General features: G+C 39.3%; 2 protein-coding genes across 3 annotated transcripts in view; one reads left to right on the top strand and one right to left on the bottom strand.

Annotated features, from left to right (window-relative positions):
- Window positions 1–4,355, top strand: part of LOC145395738 (hematopoietic prostaglandin D synthase-like) — a 238,227-nt gene extending 233,872 nt beyond the window's left edge. Inside the window, exons 3-5 of the mRNA XM_080269275.1 lie at window positions 629–821; window positions 2,268–2,391; window positions 3,342–4,355. Of these exons, the coding sequence (XP_080125401.1) occupies window positions 629–821; window positions 2,268–2,391; window positions 3,342–3,506 (482 nt within the window). The 3' untranslated portion in view covers window positions 3,507–4,355. The remainder of the gene's footprint in view (window positions 1–628; window positions 822–2,267; window positions 2,392–3,341) is intronic.
- The window catches only part of LOC145395737 (ATP synthase mitochondrial F1 complex assembly factor 1), a 47,114-nt gene continuing 26,050 nt past the window's right edge, over window positions 3,423–24,486 (bottom strand). Inside the window, exon 8 of one of the 2 annotated variants that reach the window (XM_080269273.1) lies at window positions 3,423–3,500. The gene's annotated coding sequence lies outside the window, so the exon portion shown is untranslated. The remainder of the gene's footprint in view (window positions 3,501–24,486) is intronic. The other variant, XR_013896665.1, reaches the window with a different exon arrangement.

Raw genomic sequence — 24,486 nt, 5'->3', positions numbered from 1 at the left:
AGGGGAGGTAAAATCCCCCCCCCATTAAAAAAAAAAAAAAAAAAATCTTACCAGATGCTTTGAAAAAAAAACTCACACTAATGAAATCACTTGCATCTATAAATTAAGACAAGGTTGTAATTCTTCAGGCACTTAATAATGGAACAACTTCAATGGAGGACCAAATTCCCAAGAGACTACACCCAAGTTCCCCTGAAGGGATTATGCCCCCAAGCTATACCCAGATAGATCATATAGCCCTACTAGGGTTACAGAAATGCACTACCCCTCCCACCAAAGGCAACTACCTGGGCAGGGCACGAACTCTCGACCTCCCAATCCAAAGTCCAGCACTATACCACTGAGCCACCCAGCTCCCAAAGTCACCCTGACGAATTCTGCATGGGCCACTCCATTCTCTAACCATTCCATTGTCATGATACTAGCAACAACCCAGGGACTAACTGTACACCACCACACAAGGCAACTGCCCAACCAACTAGTCTGGCTCTGCCCATTTTTTAGGGATCTTGAATGAGAGAGTTTCTGTGATGTATTTACATCTGCAGATAACAAGCCACTGAGCCTATACTGACAAAACTGTACAGTATATGGTTACCATCCCACTGCTTATTCTGCCAATTTTCAGAGGTGCCATATGGGAAGGTTCCAGTGCTGTACATAGATGACAAGCCCCTCAGCCAAAGCGTTGCCATCTGCCGGTATCTAGGACGTACACATGGACTGGCAGTGGACGACCCATGGGAAGCTGCCAAGGGGGATGAGGTGGCTGATACAGTTCATGACCTCCTGCCTCAAGCTGCACAGATTCTTTATGCCAAGTAGGTGTTTATGACAAGTATAGAATTGGAGTGGTGTTATAGAGGGATGCCTTCAAGTGGTGGCACTAATGTAACTGGGCAGTCGAGCTGTCCAGTACTATAAACATCCCACCACTCCCTATCCCCCAAAAGAAGAATGGTCAACTGCAGAAGGGCAACCTTAGCCTGCAGTCCAAGAGTTCATGTTTCAGATAAACCTGGGGCTACCACAACAACTATTGTTGTGCAGTAAGTCCTTGTAATGTCGCCTTTTCTGACATCTTTGTTTTGCAATTACCACAGATCCATGGAAGGCTGCTAGGGGAGATGAATTGGCCAATGCAGTACACTACAATATTTGGTGTTCTGGGAGTGGTACAATTTTACACTGCACACTCCATCTTTGAGAGACTAATGTTTTGCCCCTAATAAGAGGTGTTTTGTTGGTGCGTGTATTGTAGCACTTTGTGATTGGATGTCCTTCCTGATGTAAACCAGTGACCCTAAGGGGCATAAGTGGATCTGGGGCACTGCCTAGGATGGCCTTGTTATTCACGCTGAGACTAGTATACATTACATATATTGTCATCCTTCAATTTTTGCAGGTGTTAGGGAACACACACGCATGAACAGCAAAAATTTGGAAATTAATGAAAAACCTACCTAAAGGGGTCCCTACAGCCATAAAATTATTACTTACGGTATATACTGTACTGTGATTTCCTATTTTTTTTAAATCATCATCGGACAACAGAATCTATATGTTTAAAGTGCATAATCAGATTATTTTTTAAAAAACTGTTCAGTTATCCAACAATACATATTACACTGTGTACAGTGCTGTATTTTGTGATGGTTTACTTATGTACTTATAAATGAAACTGGTAAAACTGAAACCACAAAAAACAACAGATGACTGAACTGATTACAACTCTTCCTATCATGTTTCTTTCTCCTTCGCAAATATGATACAACCTATCCTTGGCTGACAGACTGTAGGTATGATGTCCACATTCACAGCTTCTCATTCTCAGTTCCACTGTACAGCACTGAAATATGGAAGTATGGAACACTCATTACTTTGGACAGTGATAAGGGCCACGCTTCGAAAATATTCCTGGATCAGTTTCTGGGGGCATCAGATTGCTTGTGCTGTTTAAACCACTACTGTAGACTTTCTTTATCCTAATTTACCTCACATTTTTGTCCTTTGTAGTGTAGCTCAATTGCAGAATAAGACAACACAGGACTGCTGCTCTACATCCTTTTCATAGCATTTCAATGTGATGGTCAACACATTCTACTCATAAACCATTGCTACAGCTAGGCATTCAAACTCGACAGATAGCAATTTAGGCTGACTAATATAAAAATAGGTATGCCTCATGTCAACTACATTTGCTGATCTGGGATTGACTGTTAGCAATTTTTCTTACACTCTCCTCTATCTTGCTCCTCTCTCCCCAGACTAGCCAATGACAGTGAGAAGGCCAAGATGCTGGGGACTGAGTTTCACACCAGCACCGTTCCTCCAGTCCTGAGAGAGCTTGAACGCAGACTGGAGGACAGGGAGTGGTTCTGTGGCAACAAGGTAAGTCATTTGGGGATCTCGTGGTAGAAGATGTAGTACAGTAGTACTGTAGTTGCAATCCCAGTTTCATCTGCATGTGAAACAAGTGGACTACAGGCTGAAGTTGTTGCCCTCTGCAGCCCATCATCCTCCTGTTCAGGTGTATAGGGAGAGTGTTAAGGGACATATGTACAGTATAATGGCAGCTCCACTGTCCAGTTTATCACATATCACATAAAGGCGTTCCTCTCCTGTGGGTGGCATTTTGGGGGTCTGTTGCCAAAATTAAAAGTACGACATTCCAAGTTTTATTAGCACTCAAAACTCTCTGTGCAGTCTTGCAGTTTATCACAAGGAAGTGGACTGATAGAGTAAACCCCCATTGTAAGTTGCCTTGTCGTATATCCTTTTTTACTAGTAAGTCAACAGTAAATTATACTTTATTTTTTGCTATTAAGTCAACAGTAAATTAGACTTGATTTTTTGCTATTAAGTCAACAGTAAATTAGATTTGATTTTCTAAAGTTATGTCTGTTTCAGTGAACTTGATCTATCAGTTTCCCCCACTATACAGTAGCAGTTGTATGGGGGGGGGGGAAACAGATATTGTGGATCACCTCACTGACATATAAAATGAGGGTTTAGGCAGTGTCCACACTAACTGTTTACTGGCACAGACAGGAGTTCTGCATCACTGTAACTCACAGAAGTTCTCACTGACACCCACCCATGTCTAGTAAAGCCATTTATATTGGTTACAACAGGAGGATGGTTGACTGAAGAAGGAGGGCAGCTTCAGCCTGCAGTCCACTGGGTTCACATTACGGATAAACCTGGGGCTACAATTACTACAGCATTACTATTACTACTACAGTGATGCAAAACTCCTCCCAACACCAGCAATCACTTGGTGTGGATGTACAGAACATAGTACATATGCCTAACTTTCCTCTTTTTCTTCACACGCACAGATGACGTGGGTTGATGTATTCAGTGCCTGTTACCTATGCCAACTCAGCACACACCATGAGGGCGCCCTGGATGCCGTCCCTCGTGTTAAGGCCCTCGTGGAAAGGGTGGTTAAGCTCCCGCAAATTGAAAAGTGGATTAAGGAGCGTCCAGAAACATTCCTGTAAACATAGATAACCTTGTGTAAATCCAGCAGTCTTGGGGTCATGTTCTCATCAGATGACCTGGCTTTCTATACTCTGTTCACTTCAACTAGGCATAAAATTGTTACCTTTCCATCTTGAATACTGAGCTATAACAAAAGATTAACACTAGAATATGGTGCAGGTCACGAAGAAGTGCTATGGAAAGGATGTAGGGCCATAGTATTGTCTTATTTTGTTACTATGGAAACAGGCTGCTACTGGACAAAAATCTCCAAGTTAAGGCGAATGAGCTATAGGTTGGTCAAGCTCCTGCAGACTGAAAAGTGGATTCACCATTTTAGCTTGAGGATGTCACTATTATTGATTCTTGATAGCCACAGATGATTATATACAAAACTGGATTTATTTTTTAAATTAATACTGAAGGGGTTTGATATAGCCTGCATTAACCTCATCACTCCTAGAGGCCTCCCCTAAACTAAGCAGAATCATCCAACAGCAGCAGAAGAAAATTAATGCCATCTAAATCCAAGAGCTTATGAAGCATTTGGATACAGACAACCTTGTGTGAGATCCAGCAGTTTTGGGTTCATAAGACTATATCAAACTGGCCTGGGAAATTTTGTAACGCCTCTTCCTTAGTGTTTAATTTTTGCATACTGTATTACACACCAATCTCCTCTTGTATATTATTGATGCATCCTGATTTATGCCACACATTACACCCTAATCTCTCTTGTTTTGAATGTTAATGTGTAATATGCAAAATAAAACACTAAGGAAAAGGTACTACAAAGCTACCTGTACCACATAAAGCATACTCCATATTCTTATTTCTTCTTTATCTCTCCATGTCATGCTAACCCCTTCACTCTGATGGCTTTTTTTTTTTTTTCTTCACTAGGCTTCCACGTAACAATTTTATGTAACGTAGGAAGGACCTCAAGCTGTGAAGAGGCCAGTGTCTGCTATACCTAACCTATGCAATTTGACAATGGTAAGGTGTAATCTATGCTGATATTACAAAGGCATAAATATCATACAAGGGAAGAGTAAGATGTAATATGCAAAATAAACCACTACGGAAAAGGTACCCACAAGAATGTCAGCCTTACTATGTTACTTGGTGTGATGAGCTTTGATGGGAGGGACTGGTAATTATTTCAACCCCTTTAGTTCATTGACACATTTTTAAATTTATTCTTGCTCCATCCATATACTATTAAACTCAAGGATTTCTCATGATAAATGGGTTAATGATGGCTGTATCTAACCCATCCAGAACCCAAAGTCTCTCATACACTTCATAAAGCTGCCTGGAAGTAACAACAACACTAAAAACTTCACCACTGAACTGAGGAGGATAAGATTATATATTTTTGATGCCAATGACATCTTATGTATGTTGCCTTCCAATTACTGTCTTTTATTTAGCTCTGGTGACACTTTTTAGGCTGGGGGAGCATCTTCACTATACTCTTTTCACTTTAACATGATGCTATATGCAGAAATAAACTAATATGGAAGACAAGGAGCCCATAAATATACAAGAACATGGCCTTAGAAGATATTGTGTTTTATACTTTGTGAAATACAGGTTGTAGGCTATGAAGTACTGTGCAGTCTAAGGAATAATTATCTTCCCCGTTTTGTCTGAAGATAATTAACAGCTGGTGAAACACAATTATGTATAGAGGTCTAATGGGTTAAAGCACCAGTTGGAGTTTTTTTTTTTTTTTTTTTTTTTTTTTTTTTTATGGGTTTGACTGGGCATAGATGTGATAGTCTGTTCCCTGAGGTCCATGAATCATATGTACAGTCAGCATCAAAAGCTCTGTCACCTCTCCTGCCTCTCTTTCCATGACCTCAGAAAAGCAATATGGCTGACCTGCTGCAAACAACACTTATTGATCCGAGGCCAAATTAAGTCATCGGTGCCGGTTGCTGCGGATTCACTCGGCTGATTTTTTAAAGTGCATGGAGGGAATGCGAGAAGTGACAGGGCTTTGATGCTGATTGTACCTCATCTTCACCTCACCACGTCACATTTTGGTCATGTGCCTTTCATGCATTGGTTTGACACTCCAATAAGTGAATGGAGGTTTTTTGGTCATGTAATACCACAGTGGACTTTGGCTGGTCATCTACAGTAAATAAAGGGAGTCTAGCTTTAAACCCCTAAATTTGACATGTACGACAAATTTTGGAAGGTGTGACTCATTCTACAACCAATTTCACACGACCTCTGAAAGATATTTGTTTCACTGGCTGTATAGTGTATTAAGCTCCTCTCCCTGCGTCTGGACGAAGTGGTGGGGAGCTTTCAGTGTGTGTATGTGTGTGTGCTGTTCTGGGACCTAGGAATTTTAAATGTCCACTTTTGTATCACTTGTTCTCAGCTTAACCTCTCATCATAACTATGTATCTCTCTTTCTTACCCTCGCTTTATCCCAGCCTATACTTATATCTTTATCTCAGCCCATATTACCCACATCTCTATCTCATCTCATCCCTGTTCCTCACCTCTTTATCCCTAGCTATCCTACTTCCTTCATCATCATCCATATTTATCCATTTCTTTATCCATCATTCCCCTTTTCTTTATCCCTTCCTGTCATTATTTACTTTCTCCAGAGTCCAGTCTGTCTTTCAGCCTTATGATCCTGATTTCCCCACCCACTCATTAACCCTTACCTTTTCTCCATCCCATTCTTCCCCTATCCCACCAATTTTGCTATTCTGTTCCTTCATATCCTTACCCTACATACTGTATTTACCCCCAGCTAACCTTCCTTACCCACCTATCCACTCACACCAGGCCAATCAAACTTACCCATACCCATCCACACATTCCCTAGTTCTAAACCCCACATTTTCTATTCCTCATTCCCTCACAAATCCACACTTCTTCTATTCCTCATTCCGTCTCTCAACCACACTTCTTCTATTCCTCATTCCCCCTTCACTTTCCTATATCCAGTCTAAGTCTCTCTGTCTCCTCTCATGTCCCACTAGACCAGCTCTAGGTGTTGCCGCAGCCAAGTCAGCTCAAATTCAAATAGAAGCAGAGTTAAGCTTAAATGGAATGTAAAACTGAGTATCGCCGTCTCTCTTACTACCCTTGGCTACAGATTATGGGTTCATGATACTCTGTGGTGCAGGTTTTAAGAGTAGCTTATTTGAGTCTAGATATCCCTATGTCTGTGGAGGTGTCTTAAATAAGTCTGTGTCAGATTTGCAACTGTCAGACATTAAGATGAACTTGTAACCAGGATAAAGTACTGGACTCATATTCAGCAAGCCTTAATTGGTTATAGTCACACATTTCCAAATTTTTGCAACACTGTGGAATATAAACATTATATAATACAGTCATATTCTTCATTCAGGACTAAGTTTTGTACAAAGTTCATGACTGAATGGTTGAGGATATCTGGACATTAAAGTATGGTATCTACTTTTAATGTAGTGTTATATATGTGATTTTTCATAAAAGTAACTTTGTTATCATATAACATTACAGTATATAATAAGACAGGTGTATTACCCTGTCAAGAAGAATTAATGGTTATGTGCTAAATATGCAGCCTTGAGGAATAAGAGGATCATATTTTAAGTGGCTTTGGAGCTTTGTAGTATCTCTTACTTTGTGACTTCTTATACACATTACATCTCAGTATCCTCCTGTGTGTTCCTGAGTCAATTATGTTAATTAAACAGCACACATGAGAATGTTAAGATGTTAAATGTGAAATATATCACTGAGGAAGAGGTGCTTTAAGCCTCATGTGCCACCTAAAATATGGACATGAGACTTCTCAATTCTCAGCCATGCTCCTGCGCAACTCAGCATATGTTATTTTGAATTTGTGGAGATGAAAAGTGGCATGTTTAGGTAGCAAACTGATACCCTTCCGTAGTTGGACATTAACTTCCACCAAACAAAACCAAATTAAATTACTCTAACCTACTTGGATACGCAGGAGCCAGGCTGAGGACAGGCACAGGTGAGTTAGGGGAAAAGATGTTTGTCCCTGTTTATAGTCCATTCCAATGCAGAAATACAGAACCTCAACTCCAGCCCTTCCATGTCTGCCCATATCTCCTCACTACACTATTACAGTTACAAATAAATGGGTTAGAGGAGGGGAGTATGGGTGGAAATTATAGTTACAAGGAATGGAGTAAGGGTAGGTAAGGAAGAGTGAGAATTGTAGTGACAAGAGATGGAGTAAGAGAGAGGGAGTATGGGTAGGTAAGGGAGTATGGGTAGGTAAGGGAGAGCGAGTTATGGTTGAGTGTAATTCTGATTTGTAACGTACTTACATGAGACCCCAATCACTCCCCAACTGTGGCCTGATGAAGTCCATAGTGGGTGTTTGTTGTCCATCTGTTGTGTTAGTATACCCTGGCCCAGCATGTCTGTGTTGTGCCACTAGAACACACTTAGGGCTTCACTTTGATATTACAGCTTCAAACAGTATCCCAACCTGGCAATCAGTAATGTAGATGTATTGCTGCCATTTGCCTGTAGTTCTCCATCCTCCTTTTTGGGGATAGGGAAAGAGCTAAGGGGCATTTGTTTGTTCATTTCACTGCCATCATGTGAAGGTGTCCCTCTCCACCAACACCCTGCCAAGTATGTGCACCTTACCATCATCACCTCTAATTCCTGCTCATACCCTTGTAATCATGACACACATCTCCTAGCTTCCATCCTTACATACCTCTCTGTCACTTTTTTCTCCTCCTCTTTCTTCTTCTCTCTTAATAATCATAATCTCTTCTCTTCTTCCATACTACAAACTGTCTTCCTCTACTGATGACTCAATCGCATTTACCTGAGACTTATTTGATATGTATTCTGTATTTCTTCTTCCACCAGTACTCTCAATCGCATCTTTCTGAGATTTATTTGCTATGTATCCTAATGGTATTCCCTACATTCCTTCCTTCTGTATCAAGTAATTTCAAACTAATAACGCTGAATCTACTACACGGCTGAACTGGACCAGCACAATTCTGATTGACGAGGCATGAAACATAACTCAGATTTTTTGTTATTATTTGCCTGCGTGGTTTACTGTCTGAGGCTGCAATGAATTCTATGGTGTGGTCCTGACCACTATTGCCAGAGATAGCATTGGATTATATTTGTGATTTTTGTTTTACTACTATGACATATTTCTAATACATAATATGGTATAATGTGTACGTTATAAATCAAACTGAAGATGCTGTACTTTCACAATCAAAGTTCGCTGATATTTCCCGCCTAGCTTTGGTGATGGAAGATGTTACATGAAAATTTTTGTAATTGTAGTATGAAGCACAGGAATATGAGAGGGAAGACACTTTGCTACATTTAGGAAGGAGTGAAAAGGAACGACTCTCTCCGATATTTGGGAGGGAAAATGAAAGGAGGATACAGTACTCTATGACATTTTAAGAGGAAGTTATAAGAAAGATGGATATTCAAATGTTTGGGGATGAATGAGAAAGGCTACTAACATTTGGTGGGAATATGATGGAATGATACTATCTCACATTTGGTAAGAGTGAGAGGGAGGGATACTTTCTCAAATTTGGCAGGAATGAAAAAGAAGGAACTCTCTAACTTTTGGTAGGAATGAAAAAGAAGGAACTCTCTAACTTTTGGTAGGAATGAAAAAGAAGGATACTTTAAAACTGGTAGGAATGAATACAAGGAACTCTCTAACTTTTAGTAGGAATGAAAAGAAAGGATACCCTAAAATTGGTAGGAATGAGAAAAAGGAACTCTCTAACATTTGGTAGGAGTGAGAAGAGGGGATACTCTGACATTCAGGGAGGAAGGGGAGAAAATATGGAAGAGGGCACAATGATGGCACAGGAATGTCGGTGAATTACTGTACTGCTTATGTTCATACAATAAAAAAACACATCTTACTGCACAACGACAATGAGAAATATAGAAGGCACAACTCAACGCCTGGCAGGGAATTGTCAGCAAACTTTTACTCATAGCAGTACACTAAAAAGCAGACTATATTACACCAAGAGAGTAGACAAATGTAGCTATGTGATTAGTTAGAGCTTTGCCAATAGCCCAGGAAGGTAATTTGTGCATTGTGTGTGCTGGCTGAAGGAATGTCTTGTGTATAGAGCATAATGTCTTTCTTCCTTGAGTAGAAATGTATGGTTAGTCCTCACTGTAAGTCACATTTTGATATTTTGCTTTCCAACACAGGCTTCAATGGCTCACCTGAATTCACCTCAACCACTACCTGGAACAGATACTAGAACTGTCTTGACTATGAGAGAATATATAGTACAATTATTAATAATATGGCTCCTATGACTCACTCTAACCTCAATACAACATTAACACTCTGGCTCCTACGACTCACTTTCACCTCAATATAAATGGCATTAGCTGGGACACAAACCAGAGTTGCTCCACCCATGAGAGGGCTAATCTCTGTATTATCTTTTTTATATCATTCTTTCAACCAAAAATATTACAGTATTCAGCTTAGGCAGTATTTACACTCTCATGGTCCTCACTCTCAGCTGAACATTTATCATCTGTCATCAATTGAAATAAAATATTGTACAGTATTAGGAACTTCACTTCTACCCTGTCTTACTCTTTTCACCTCTAATGTTCTGGAAAGAGGTGAAAAGAGTAAGACAGGGTGGAAGTGAAGTTAGCAGGGGAGTGAAAGATAAAAATGGTAGATTACTAGTGGAGAAGGGAGAAAAAGTGAGCAGATGGAGAGAACACTTTAAGGAATTGTTGAACATAGAGGATGGAAGTAATGCGAGTATAAGTGGCTGGGGAATGGCTGGGAGAAGGAGGGAGGTGAGAAGACAGGAAGAAATCAGTAGGAAAGAAGTTGTGGAAGCAATGAAGAAAGTTAAATCGGGGAAAGCCCCAGGAATTGATGGAGTGTGTGGTGAAATGCTGAAGCATGGGGGAGAGATAGTAGTAGAATGGATGTGGAAGATGTGCAGATTGGCCTGGGAGGAAGGTAGAGTCCCGGAGGATTGGAAGTCAGGTATAATTATTCCCTTGTACAAAGGAAAAGGGGAAAAAGAAGTGTGTGGTAATCATAGGGGCATTTGTCTTCTTAGTATAATAGGAAAAGTGTATGGTAGGATACTTACTGACAGAGTTAGAGAAAGAACAGAGAAATTAGTTGGAGAAGAACAGGGAGGCTTTAGGAAGGGAAGAGGTTGTGTAGATCAGATATTCATTCTTAGATCTTTAGTGGAAAAGTTTCTAGAGAAGGGAAAGCATTCTTAGATCTTTAGTGGAAAAGTTTCTAGAGAAGGGAAAGAAGTTGTATGCGGCTCTCATGGATTTGGAGAAAGCATATGACAGGGTGGATAGACAAGGATTGTGGAAAGTGTTAAGAATATATGGAGTATATGGGAAGTTGTTGAATGCTGTGAAGAGTATGTACGATGGTGCGAAGGCTGCAGTGCGTGTGGATGGTGAACTAAGTGAATTTTTCTCTTTGAAAGTTGGGTTGAAACAGGGATGTGTCATGTCTCCATGGTTGTTCAATCTGTACATGGATGGGGTAATAAAAGAGGTACAAGGTAGGGTAGTGAATGTTGGAGTGGCCCTGGTGAGTGAGGATAATGTTTGGAAACTCCCTGTACTGTTGTTTGCAGATGATACTGTGTTGTTGAGTGAAGACGAAGGGGAGCTACAAGGCTTGGTGGATGAGTTTGGGAGAGTGTGTAAGAAACGGAATCTAAAGGTAAATGTAGGGAAAAGTAAAGTGATGGTCTTTGAGAGAGGTGAAGTCAGTGAATGTACAGCGAGATTGGATGGTGAGGAATTGGAAAATGTGAGTACGTTTAAGTACAGTACTTGGGTAGTGTGATGAGTAAGGATGGAGGTTTGGAGGGTGAAGTGCTTGAAAGGGTACAGCAGGGAAGAAAGGTTGCTGGTTCTTTGAAAGCAGTGATAAGAAACAGGGAAGTGAGCATGGAAGTGAAAAAGTTACTACATGACAGTATTGTGATACCAACTCTAACGTACAGAAGTGAAGCTTGGACGTTGTTGGAAGGACACAAGTCAAGAGTGAGAGCAGTGGAAATGAGTTATTTAAGAGGAGCTTGTGGAGTCACATGGAGAGACAGGCTGACGAATGAGGATATAAAGGAGCGTTGTGGTGTGGATGTGGATGTGATAGGAAGCGTTATGAGGAACACACTGAGGTGGTTTGGCCATGTGGAGAGGATGGAGAGTGAAAGACTGATGAAGAGAGTGTATGTAAGTGAGGTGGAGGGGGGAAGAGGGAGGGGGAGGCCAAGGATGAGCTGGAGGGATGGGGTGGAGAGGTATATGAGAGAGGGGGGTGTGAGTTGGGAGCAGGGCAGTGAAATGGCGGGGAACAGGGCGACTTGGAGGCGATTTGTTTGTGGCCACCCCAAACGGGATTGAGGCGTCTGGCAATAGATAGATTAGGAACTGTCCTGACCATGGGAAGATTTTGACCATAATGCTCTGGTGTTAGCCTGAATTAAATACTAAGCCCCTTCAGTGCAATGACACATCTTCTTTATTTTTATTAAGTATATTTTTGGCTACCATGAGTTTGTACACCCTGGGAGAGATATCTTGTAGTTTTGGGGCAAACTGAAATTCTAATCCATTCTCTATCCCACCAGACACCTTAATCATGTAAGGGGTGGCCACAGATAAATTACCTTCAAATAACCCTGTCCTCTGGTATCTGGCTGCCCTCTTTTCAACTTGCACCCTCTCTCATAAGACCTCTCCACCTTATCCCTCCACCTCATCCTTCAACTCTCCCTCCCCCTCTCCCCTCCACCTCACTCACATACCCTCTTTGTTAGGATCCCATCCTCCTTTCTCTCCTCAAGGCCAAATACATCCATTCACTACCACAAATCTCTCCCATGCTGAATAAAATCATCCGTAAGTAATAACAATAAATTAAAATAGATATCATCACACTGGAGGGATTTAAATGTCCACAGCAAAATGGGGTCAATCATAAAAGGTTGTAACCCTCCAATTCCTTGGCTTCCTTCCAGCAAAATAATAATTAGAGGTAACACAGTACTCTTGCTGACTTCAAGACTCTAGCACCCCTTCTTTCGGTGATTTATTTAGCTTTTTCATCACACTCATCATCCATCCATCCAATTCTATTTTGCCCCATATACACAGGAGAATAAGGACCTGGGGTTAGTGTATTTAACTCTAAGGCAAAGATGACCAGCCTCGACCACTCTCACTTGCTCCTGAGTGGCATTATGTGAGCAATAAACCCCAACCATCCTTCAAATGTAAACCCATGCAGGCCCCATCTGACAAGGGTTTACATCTGAGGGTTGGTTGGGGTTTGATGACTTTTCAATAATGACACAGTCTGCATAGAAAGCATATTGTACCGCCTAGCTCCTCGTCTCTACACTCCCGATGGGAGAATATAAGGCTTGGATGAGGGATGAATGGATAGACAGGAGGAAATTAACATACTAAATGCAGAAATAAACTGGTACAGAGGAGGTGTTGATGAAAGAATTATAATTTTGTACTGACTTTCATGTGAGTATAAAATTGTTTACCTAGACTTCAATCCTCCAGGTGTATCTGAAGAGGGTCCAAGTCAGGCCAAAACTGCTCTGATCTCACACAAAACACTATCTGCATGTGGGTATATTCTTCTATTGAAATTAAAGGTGAAAATAGATGTCACACTTTCTTGAGTGGCTTTCCTGCACCTCTTCCTTTGTGAACCATTTGGCATATTATAATTTATTCTCCTCCTCATTATTAGTGCTTCAAATATCACCATATATCATATATATAACACAGAAGAGAAAATTACCTTGCACAGTGCTAACATGAGAGAGAAAATTAACTTGCACAGTGCTAACACGAGAGAGAAAATTAACTTGCACAGTGCTAACACGAGAGAGAAAATTAACTTGCACAGTGCTAACACGAGAGAGAAAATTAACTTGACACAGATTGGATACACAACATGGAAGAGAATACGAACTTGCACAGTGCTAAAACGAGAGAAAATTAACTTGCCACAGACTGTATATATAACACAGAAAAGAGAAAAACTAACTTGCTCTATGCATAATAAACTCAGAAGAAGGGGAAGCAAGAGAGTTTCCTAAAGAGATAACAGTCCCAGGATGTACATATAAGTGTCCCTTCTAAGCTGAAAATAGTATGGTCCAATATGTTTGCTTGAATAATAGTAGTAGTAGTAATAGTTGTAACCCCAGGTTGATCTGAAATGTAAACCTAGTGGATGGCAGGCTTGAGGTGCCCTTTCCCTGCAGTCAACTATCTTTCTAGGGAACAGGGAGGGAGCTGAGGGACATTTGTATAACCACACAGTGGAGCCATTTGGTTATATCAGTGCCACTACATAAAGACATCCCTCTCCAACACCTTACTTGAATAAAAAGAAAAAGAATAAATAAATAAAGCATATCTTCAGTATAATAAAGACATGTGCCGTGGTACTACACAACTACACGCGCACTGAAACAAAATCCAATCAATAATGTTACCAGGAATTCTGTCTATGTAATGCTACTAGGGCAATATGTTGGTCCACAGCCATTATACTTTCTATGCCCACATTCTTGTTGGCTAATCAATTTCCCTAATACCTCCTCCTTACCAGTTTAGTTCTGCATATACCATGATAGTATAATCTTGTATGTTATATATGCAAACTATGTCAATGTTACAATTGTACTGTACCACTATCTGATGCAAATGATTTTTTTTTTTTTTTTTTTTTTTTTTTTTTTGTGAGGACGAAGGAACCAAAGACAACGAGCTCGCAAAACTGTTCCTTCCAAGAGAAAAACAAAATACAAGAGAGAGCCAAATTCAAGATCCATTCATTTCGAGATGCCTGGACACACTGTGTTTGAAAGACTGGAGATCATAGGAAGCAGGAAATACAGACAGAAGGAGACAGTTCCAGAGTTGTCACCCTTGCTGTAAGTGCTGAGACTAAGTCAGCCCTGGATATCTATAATCCTGTTTATATGGGGCAAAGTGGGACTGGATGATGATGGATGGAGAGATGAACATTAATATGGGTGATGGATGGATGAAGAGATAAATGTTAAAATCGTACTGGTAAAAAAAAAAACAAAGAAATCATAGATGGATGCGAGAAATAAGCAAATTAAATCATCTGCGGTCTGTGAATTCTCATAACAGTTGTTCAGCTTGAGAAAAATTTTGCCCTGAAAATTTGTAATCAAGCTAATCAACTTTACAAGAATTCAAAGCTAGCATCGGAATTAATCAACATATTTCTTGTGTCCATTTATGACTTTTTTCAAACACTCTGACTTCGTTCTAAGAATTCAATGACAGTTGTGGAAATAATCTGCATATATCTTATGTCCATCTATGAATACTCTCAAACACTGACTTCAACTAATATTTTGCTGAGATCTGATGGAACAGAGTTACAGTAGAATGAAAAAATGTGTAACTAGAGATTCAGCAGGATTTAGTTTTCCGTTTCTTGACGTATCAACACAACACCATTACACATTACAGTACATAATGCTCTGCCAGTTTCCTGCAGTTTAAGATACGAACTGTGAAGGAAAAGTTTGCATATATTTTAACATATTTCTGACTTACAATGAGGACTGCCTTTAATACCCTGTGCTGCAGCAGTGCTATTAATTCAACAATGATGTTAGTGTATTTATTGTCATACTCTTATTTCAAGGGATATCTGGGGTGTCGTTATTGGATTTATGAGTGATTTCCATAAACGGAGACTGAAAAAAAAATATATATACTGTTTCTGGTAAATTCATAGACATGCATTATTTTAATGATACATGTAGTCTTACTGTTTCTTAGTCATAAGCAATTTCCATAATTATAAATAGGAACTGATAAGAAATCGTTTGTGGCAAATGCATAGATATGTATTAACAGAGTTAACAAACACCTGGTGAAAGAACTGTATATTGTAAATAGACAATGAAAGTATATTTTGCTGCAAGTTACCAATTGTATACTGTAAATAGTGTATTGAAAACATACCCCCATGTACTGTATTAATGATGGCCTTTCCTCGTACATTTACCACAAGAAAAGATTAACGGACTTATGCCTAATGTAAAGAATGTTATCACGATCCACAATTTCCGGTTTCTAGCCCAACCTTGTCAGAAGGCACTGAATCCACAAGTCTTTCCACACAACAGCACACCCATAACTGATGTGCATTTGAATCTCAGGTTTGGGTTGTGCATTCACCTATGCATTGCAAAAGTAAGCTGCTGTGGAAAAATACCTTTGGATTTCACTAGCCATTTGAAGTGCATTTGAGTATCATGGTTTACTGGGTTGTGTATTCATCTGTGCATTGATAGGGTGAGCTGTTTTGCAGGAAATAACCCCGATTTAACTCTCCTTTTAATGTGCATTCGAATCTCATTATTTACTGGGTTGTTTCTGGTTAGTGGTTAAGACACTCGTCAGGGTGAAGGCCTTACACAGGTTCAAGCCCTACAATGTGACTGGAGGCTTTTCGGTGATATACTGTTACCAGGTGAGATGCATAGATCATTTACCCACAACTGTACTGGACAATGGGGGCCTGGACTTGGGCCCCTATACCGTGAAGATGAAATGGGATTCTATGTTACACACTCTCTCTCCCTCTCTGTTTGTGCATTGCAAAGGTAAGCTATTGTGCAGAAACACCCCTGGCTTCAGCTCACTTTCTGACCATGATGGGCTGTTAACTGTAGATCATATTCTAGGTGGCTCTGGAGATTTTGTTACACCTCTTCCACTATTATTCATTACATTATGCCTCAACATCCTCTTGTATGTTACTGATGGAGGGATGGAGTGGAGGGGTATATGAGAGATGGGGGTGTGAGCTGAGGAGAGGGCAGTGAAATGGTGGGGGACAGGACAAAATGGAGGTGACTTGTTTGTGGCCACCCCTTATGGGATTAAGGCGTCTGACTATAGAGGGATAAATGTTACTGATCTAAGGTATTCCAATATTATTAGTGGTAGACATCTGAATGTGTCCCCAGTGGACTGCAGGCTGAAGGTCTCCTCTCATCATCCTCTTTGGTGATAGGGATGTAGCTGAGGGACATTTGCATAGCCAGGAAGTTGAGTCACTCAGTCATATCAGTGCCATCACATAAAGGCATCCCTCTTCAGCACCTCATCAATATTAAACCAATATGACTAACATACAAGGCAATGTTAAGGTGTAAGATGCCACATAAATCACTAGGAAGAGATGCAACAAAGCCTTCTATGCCATCTACAAGTAATCTCTATGGATCACAACTGTATCACTGTACTATACGTGTATCAAGTGCCATGCAAGATACTACACTGTAATACTCTTTCCAAAAATATTACATGTATTACTATACTCACAGAAAAAAAAACTAGACATCAAAAAAAATGTATTTATATAAATTTTTTAAAACCAAAGAGAGATTTTCAATATACTTTAAATGGTGTATACTACAATCTACACACACATATTGGCCTTACATGACACGTTTAAATTTTACTCTTGCTGCGACCAGATGCCTTATTTAACTTAAAGAAGATGACTTGTAGTGAAGGCGTTAATGAAGGCTACATCTAACCTCTGAAGCGAAGACGTCTTGTAATAAAAGGGGTTAACGAAGACAATGAAGCGAAGACGTCTTGTAATAAAAGGGGTTAATGAAGACACTGGCCACCCCTGAAATATATCTGGACACCCCAAACATCCGAGGGAGTATCTATGGACCTCCTTAAAGATTTCTTGGGCCAACCTTAAATTATACTTGGCTACTCCTTGGCCATCTTATTTTAAAAGCCCTAACTATACCTCTGCCCCTGCAGTCCCACGAAGCTCCTTCAAGCTGAATAAAACAAACTGGCAATACTGCAGGAAGAATAAGATTTTTAAGTCATGATTGAAAGGGTTAATATGTGTTAAATATATTCACAAGGGTAACACCTATAACACTGTAATGACAAATGCTTAATTCCCTGTGCATTGCAGCATATCTCACCAATGTTACATAAGGATGCTGTTACAGTCAATCCATGCCTTTAGTGTCAATACAGTTTTTGCATAGTGTATATTATTATTTGCAGCATCAATAGAATTTCTGTGTACTGTATATCATTATTATTATTTGTATGAGGTGAATGTTACTTTCCACCATTCAGTAAAAAAAAATACAGCATAACTATAAACAAAATCATGCTCCACTCATGCTTTCATTGTCAATAGAATTTTTGGCATACTGTACATTCTTATTTTCTGTTTGAGTGAATGCTATTTGTCATCATGTAAAAAAAAAGTTATAAAATGAAGTATCTACAGTATTTATTTTTCTGATTATTCTTCACTGATATTATTATTATTATTATTATTATTATTATGGCATCCCTACGTGTCAAGTGGGGTTGGTGGAGGATTAGTGCCCCTCCCTGTAAAACAGTTAACTCTAAGCCCTTGGCCACCCCGTTTGGGATACATGGCGTCTGGCAATGAATGAATGAAAATTATTATTATTATTATTATCATTATTATCATTATTACTATTATTATTACAGTATTATTATTTCTTGTGTAAGGTAAATGTTATGTGCCACCATCGTTAAAAAATATATAAACAGAGTATATATAAACAAAATGATAATACACTCAGATTATGTTTTCAGTGTCATCAGTATTTTAGGCATATATTATTATTTTACTCAGCAAACATTACTGTACTCTGTCTCTTCCAATTTAAAAGTGTGTATATATGTATTTCTTCTCTGACTACACTCCCACTTGCCTCTTATACATATGCCCTTCACAAAAAATACAGTACTGTACTACAAAATATACAGTGCTATATATGTATTCCGAAAAACAACCCTCACTCACAATTTTCCATACTGTACTGTGTCACATTTTAGTCCAACATATAAGGTTCTTTGATTTTATACTTGCAATACTTTGGTCCAAGCAAAAATTCTGGTTTGATACTGTATATATGTGGCCATCTGAAGCTGTACTTGTCATACTGTGGTCTGATATAGATTCTGGTTTGAGAAAGAGGTAATTCATTTTTATTTTTTTAGTGTACTTGATCATATTTTGGTCCAGCTCAGATTCTGGGTTGATATACAGGATGGTTTGTTAATAGCAATCCAACAGAAACTCAGCTGGTGATATCATATGTGCTCTGGGAATGGCTCAGTCAACTGGTGTGGGCATGGGTGTGACAGTGAGAGTAGGAAATAAATAAATGATGCAAAGATACTGAAAATACTGACTAAGCAGCACCCACAACACAAGATACAGCCTATAGGAGTGGATGAGGAGTGTTATATATAGACCAACTTGTAAATCATTCTCTGACACTGTACTGGACATATTTTGGTCTAATACTGACTGTTCTTCGACACATTTGGTCCAGTAGATACGCAGTTTGGTTCTTCAGTGTTCTGATCTAATAAATACTATTCTTCAACACACTTTGGTCTAATCATCACTGTTCTTCAATACAGAGCATTTTGGTCTGATACACACTGTTCTTCAAGATATTCCAGTTCGATACTCTGTTCTTCGATACATTTCAGAGATATGGAAAACACTTCTTTATTACATTTCAGTCTGATCATCACTGTTCTTCAATTCTTTCCTGTCTTAAGTTATTCGCTGATACATTTTGGTCTGATAAACAATTCTTCCATATATTTTGGTGAGATAAATACTGTATTGTTCTGGCTACACAACTGACGGCACTGTGATAATTACTACTGCAGGATAAATCTACGAAGTGCCCTAAATCCTTCCCCGCCATTGCCCCATTTAAAGCTGGTCTCCAAGGCTCACACAGTGTTTACTTCCCAAAGGCCAGTTGACAGACACTGCCCCTCAGACACCACACACCCAGACATCATCATCACATCAGAATTCTCTCTTTATAAAATTTACCATCATCACTAATAAAATTATAGTGCTCTTCTTCCACATCCTCTTACTAAACCAAGTCTAACATTATCATAACCAGAGAAACATTAAACCTGTCATCATCATCATCATCTGGACACTCCATTGTAACAATAGCTTGCTCATTCCAATTACTGTTACCAACTTCCTAACTCATACAGAATACACTAAAGCCAAAGCAACACAGCTAACCAGATCTCAGCTAAGCACTAGCAAAGAAACATCAAACCTACTCATAACCAAAGAATTACATCACAAAAAATTCAACCTAATTATCATCATCATCTCGTATGCCTTGCTCCCTCCATGAAACCTCATGATAGGAATGGTCAAGATATGAACTGCCTCTCCCTCTCTCTCTCTCTCTCGGACACTCCTCATCAGTATACTGCTTCACTCCCTTCCTTACCAAATATAGCTTTCCTCTACTCATTACTAACAGAATATACCCACCATATCAGCTCTCACCATAATCAATACCACCTCAATTATACATAATAAAGACCAAACAAACTCATAACCACAACAACATACCTGACACCAGATAAGATTTAAATATATTCCATGATCCATACCCAGCTTAGATCACACCTCATGCAAAACAGACCATATCAAACTTGATCTAACCTACCTCAGGGACTTAACAACACTCTAAGTCTAATGCAATCATCCTATGCTCACCATATATCTTCTTGCTGCCTTATGCTGTATCCTGTGAGTGAAGATAATGACAAAAGGATTTCTAGGCAGTTCTGCTTCTATCCACAAGTCCCTCTTCTCATGACAAACCCTACTGCTCCTTCATACACAGTGCTGTACCACCCAATCTTATCTCTACACATTTCTTCGTCATCTACTTCTTTTCCTTCCAACTGCTTCATTCTCAACATTCTCTTAGTCTCTCATTCTTCACTCCTTCAATAGGTCACACCATGCCATTTTTGTTTTTTTTTCCCCACATCTACCTTAACATCACATTCTCCACCAATCCATTCATTTGTCCATCTATCCTTCCACATCACTTCACACAACTAGTTTTGAATTAATCATAACTTTCTGCCCCTCAAGAACTAATATTAAGTCATAACAGCTTTTTTCACTTTCACTCATTCTCTATAATATTATCTTACATCAAAACACTGCCCACGTACTCGAACACTCACATCCTCCAACTTCTGTACTGCCTTGCCTCACACTGCATGCATATCTTTATCAATCACCATTTTGCACTACCATATACTACCTTTAAATATACAACTACCCAAATCCTCCACCATACTCTCCTACTTCCACTCCTCATCTTCTAACAGCACTACATCATCTGTAACCAGGAAAGTAAACAGCTGTCCCACTCACTACCTCCCTTCTTCAAGATCACATCCATTCCATATATGCACCTATTATATCAGGATTAAGTATCCATAACAAAACTATACTGAACTTAACACAGCACGGAGGGGGTGACCATGGATTAACTGACATAGGTTCAAACCCAACTGTGGACAGGTACTTTTGAACAAGACCCTCTCACATCCCCTCCTTAGCTGCCCTCTGCCACTTCTCAAATTTCTGTCTGTTCCCCTAAGTGCTGGAGTTAGTGAACGGTAAGTCTAGCTACTTATATATCTATTGCCAGACACTTGAATCCCATACAGAGTGGCTGCATATGAATCGCCACCACGTTGCCTTGTCCTCTGTCATTTGGCTTCCCTCCCTCCAACTCACAAACCCCTCTGTCGTGTATCTCTCCATTCCGTCCCTCCATTTTATCCTTCATCTTCTTTATGCTGTCACTCACATACACTTTCCTAGTCAGTCTATCATTCTCCATCCTCAAACCATCTCAAAGTATTTCTCTCAACACTCTCAGTCACATCCACATCAACACCACATTCCTAAATCCACAAAAACCTTTAACCCAGTGTATGACCAAACACCTAAAAATCTTTGCTCAGACCCACAGTGTAAAATATTCTCGCTTCCATGGGTATGTGGTGTACTGAGAGGTAGTGTCCTTGCATTTGTATTGGCCTAATGTTGTAGCCTTAACAGAGGCCTTATTTATTTCAAGACTGACATAAAACACACTAGTCAGCAACATGTATAATAATAATAATATATAAAACAATAACTGCTTCAGTCAGAGTATGTACTGTATTTCTTTATTTCTTCTCTAATCTGGCTGTGTTAGATGGCTTTGGGGACACATATATTACTAAAGGAGTTCACTGATCATTCCCATCCTCTTCACTGCAAGATAATCCCTCAACAGTGAAAGAAAATGGCCTGGAGGTAGCAAGATTAAAATACTGATGACATCTTTGAGGTGGGTAGCCTACTCAACCACTTGGTGTCTTTTTCATTTCAATCATGACATCTCCTGATCATTTTATTCAGTTTTGGAGAGACATTTCATTTTGGAGAGATTAGATACAGCCTTAATAAACACCTTCAATACACACAAATATCTTTAAAAAAAAAAAAGAGCCTGGAGGTAGCAAGAGAAAATATAATAGTATCCGCCATTATTTTTCCATCTTACTGTTGCTGCACCAGACAGTATTACCATAGTCAACTTACGAAGGCCCCCCAAGTTGTGAAGGGTACATTGATGCTATACCTAACCCCTTCAGTTGTAAAGTTCCTCCAAGGCTGAATGAAATCATCGACAACTGGCAAGACTAAAATTAAATAATAAATAGAATACAGTAGATGCTCGATTTAATGAACTACTTCAACCAACCCCCATTACGCTATCTCAAATTTTCCACTAAATCAAGTTCCGTAACCAAGGCTCAATATAAAGGAAAATTTTCCATTATTTCAAGCTACTTTCTGCTAAATCCTTGAAGGCAACCCAAACCTAGCACACTATACTGACTCTCAATGCTACACACAGCAGTCTGAACCCATAATTAATACCCCCAGAAATCCATTATTGTGTACGGAATTTCCTTAACGGAATTATGCTCAATTCAACAGAAATTTTCCATTAAATATGGCAAAAATACTGTACAGCAAAAACATTATTCTGTTATCTCGGGCTTCCAATTAGTCGGTGTTCATTACATCGAGCATCCACTGTAAATAATAAAATACTGTACCGAGAGTGAAGTGGTCAACTCTTTCACTCCAGTTACATTATATTCTAGCTTATTCTTGCTACCATTAGGCCATTTCATTCAATTTGAAAATAAATTATATCAGTCAAGGTATTAATAAAAGCTACATCTAACACCTCTACTCCAAGTCTCGTCAAAGCTGGACAAAATCATCTTGAGGTAGGGAGAATATGTCCTCCGGCTGAAGCGGTTATTGATATCATAATCCCTGCCACATACGTATTGTCTTTGTGGTGTATGTATCACTATGTATCCTCGCCACTGAATTAACCGATGCTGTATTTATAATGCATTCATGAGATCTAGTTTTGTACACAGAGCCACAAAGTACGAAATATGACGTGGATAATCCTTGTATCACCGCTAGATTGAGACTCACATGCAAATTGACTATCAAACTCCTGGCGTAAGTATGATAAATTCTGTAGGAAGAACACGAGACATGGGAGGAACCCAGATGCTTAAATTCTTGTCTTCCCTGCAACATAATTCATTACAACAGTGATTTGTGATTTTTTTTCCCCCTAAAAGAATAGGAGACATGGAAAGACACGAACAAAAGATTAGATTATTATTCTTACTGTACTTTATTACTGTTATTATTATTATTATTACTATTATTATTATTATTATTATGGCACCTGTTGGTTTATTGGGTAATTAATGAGCTCCAATTGGATTGAGCCAGTGAAGGTTTATATCCAAGGGATGGTTGGGGTTTATTGCTTATCTGATGCCATTCAGGGATGAGTGAGGCTGGTCACTCTCATCTTAAATGTCAGGACCATCTTGCCTAGCCCCGGGCTCCTACTCTCCTCATGGGGCGAAGTAGGACTGGATGATGGATGGATGGATTATTATTATTACTGTATTATGACTATTATTATTGTTATTATTATTCATCCATCCATCCATCATCCAATCCTACGTTGCCCCATGAGGAGCGTAGGAGCCCGGGGTTAGGCAGTTGGTCCCAACATTTAAGATGAGAGTGACCGGCCTCACTCATCCCTGAGTGGCATTACATGAGTTATCAACCCCAACCACCCCTTGGATATAAACCTTCACCAGCTCAATCCGATTGGAGCGCAATAATTACCCACTAAAATTATTATTATTGAAGTTTCTGCACTTTCCTAGCCTTAAAAAAAATACTGGTTACAAGAGGCAAAACATCATAAACTTTTTAAATTTTTTATTTATACATTTACTTTTTTAAATTTTATGAGAGATAAGATGAGAAAAGAAAATTCCCATGTCTATCTTTCCTACAAAAAAAATCTTACACAAGAGCTGAATCGTAAGTTAGTTTGCATATCTCAATCTGGGATATTTTCTGGCATTTATCTTCCAGTTGTTAAGAAATACGGATAATTATATAGGATGAAAATACGTGTCCTTGTGAGATGTGCTATGATACTAATGCAAAAACACACAAATACAGAGAAACATGTATATTTTGTGTTACCATTTTTGTTTTTAAATTACAGCAGTATTGTCAATAAATCTGTTGATCAACAAATGGTGGCTGACTTACTTTCCTCACCCTGACTAGACGAGAAACTAACAAATGCCCTTCCCTTACTTTAAAAGGCTATACTTATCTATCTATTGAGTACTATCTACCCACTGCTATCAATCTATCTATCTATCTATCCTTTATTGTCCTATCAGGAGTGCAAGAGTCTAAGGCTAGGCTACTTACTTAAAGAAAAAAAAAAGTAAATAACTGCTTACCCATGAGTGGCATAATGTAAGCAATAAACCCTAACCAACCCTCAGATGTAAACCCTTATGGTCCACATATGACTGGAGCACCTGACTCCTCCAGACCACCAGGCACCCATTTCTTGGCTATATAAT

Source organism: Coenobita brevimanus, chromosome 33, assembly GCF_032717465.1.
Source record: "Coenobita brevimanus isolate Jiangsu-jjx chromosome 33, ASM3271746v2, whole genome shotgun sequence".
Lineage (NCBI taxonomy): Eukaryota > Metazoa > Arthropoda > Malacostraca > Decapoda > Coenobitidae > Coenobita > Coenobita brevimanus.
This window is presented reverse-complemented; position numbering and strand designations above follow the sequence as displayed.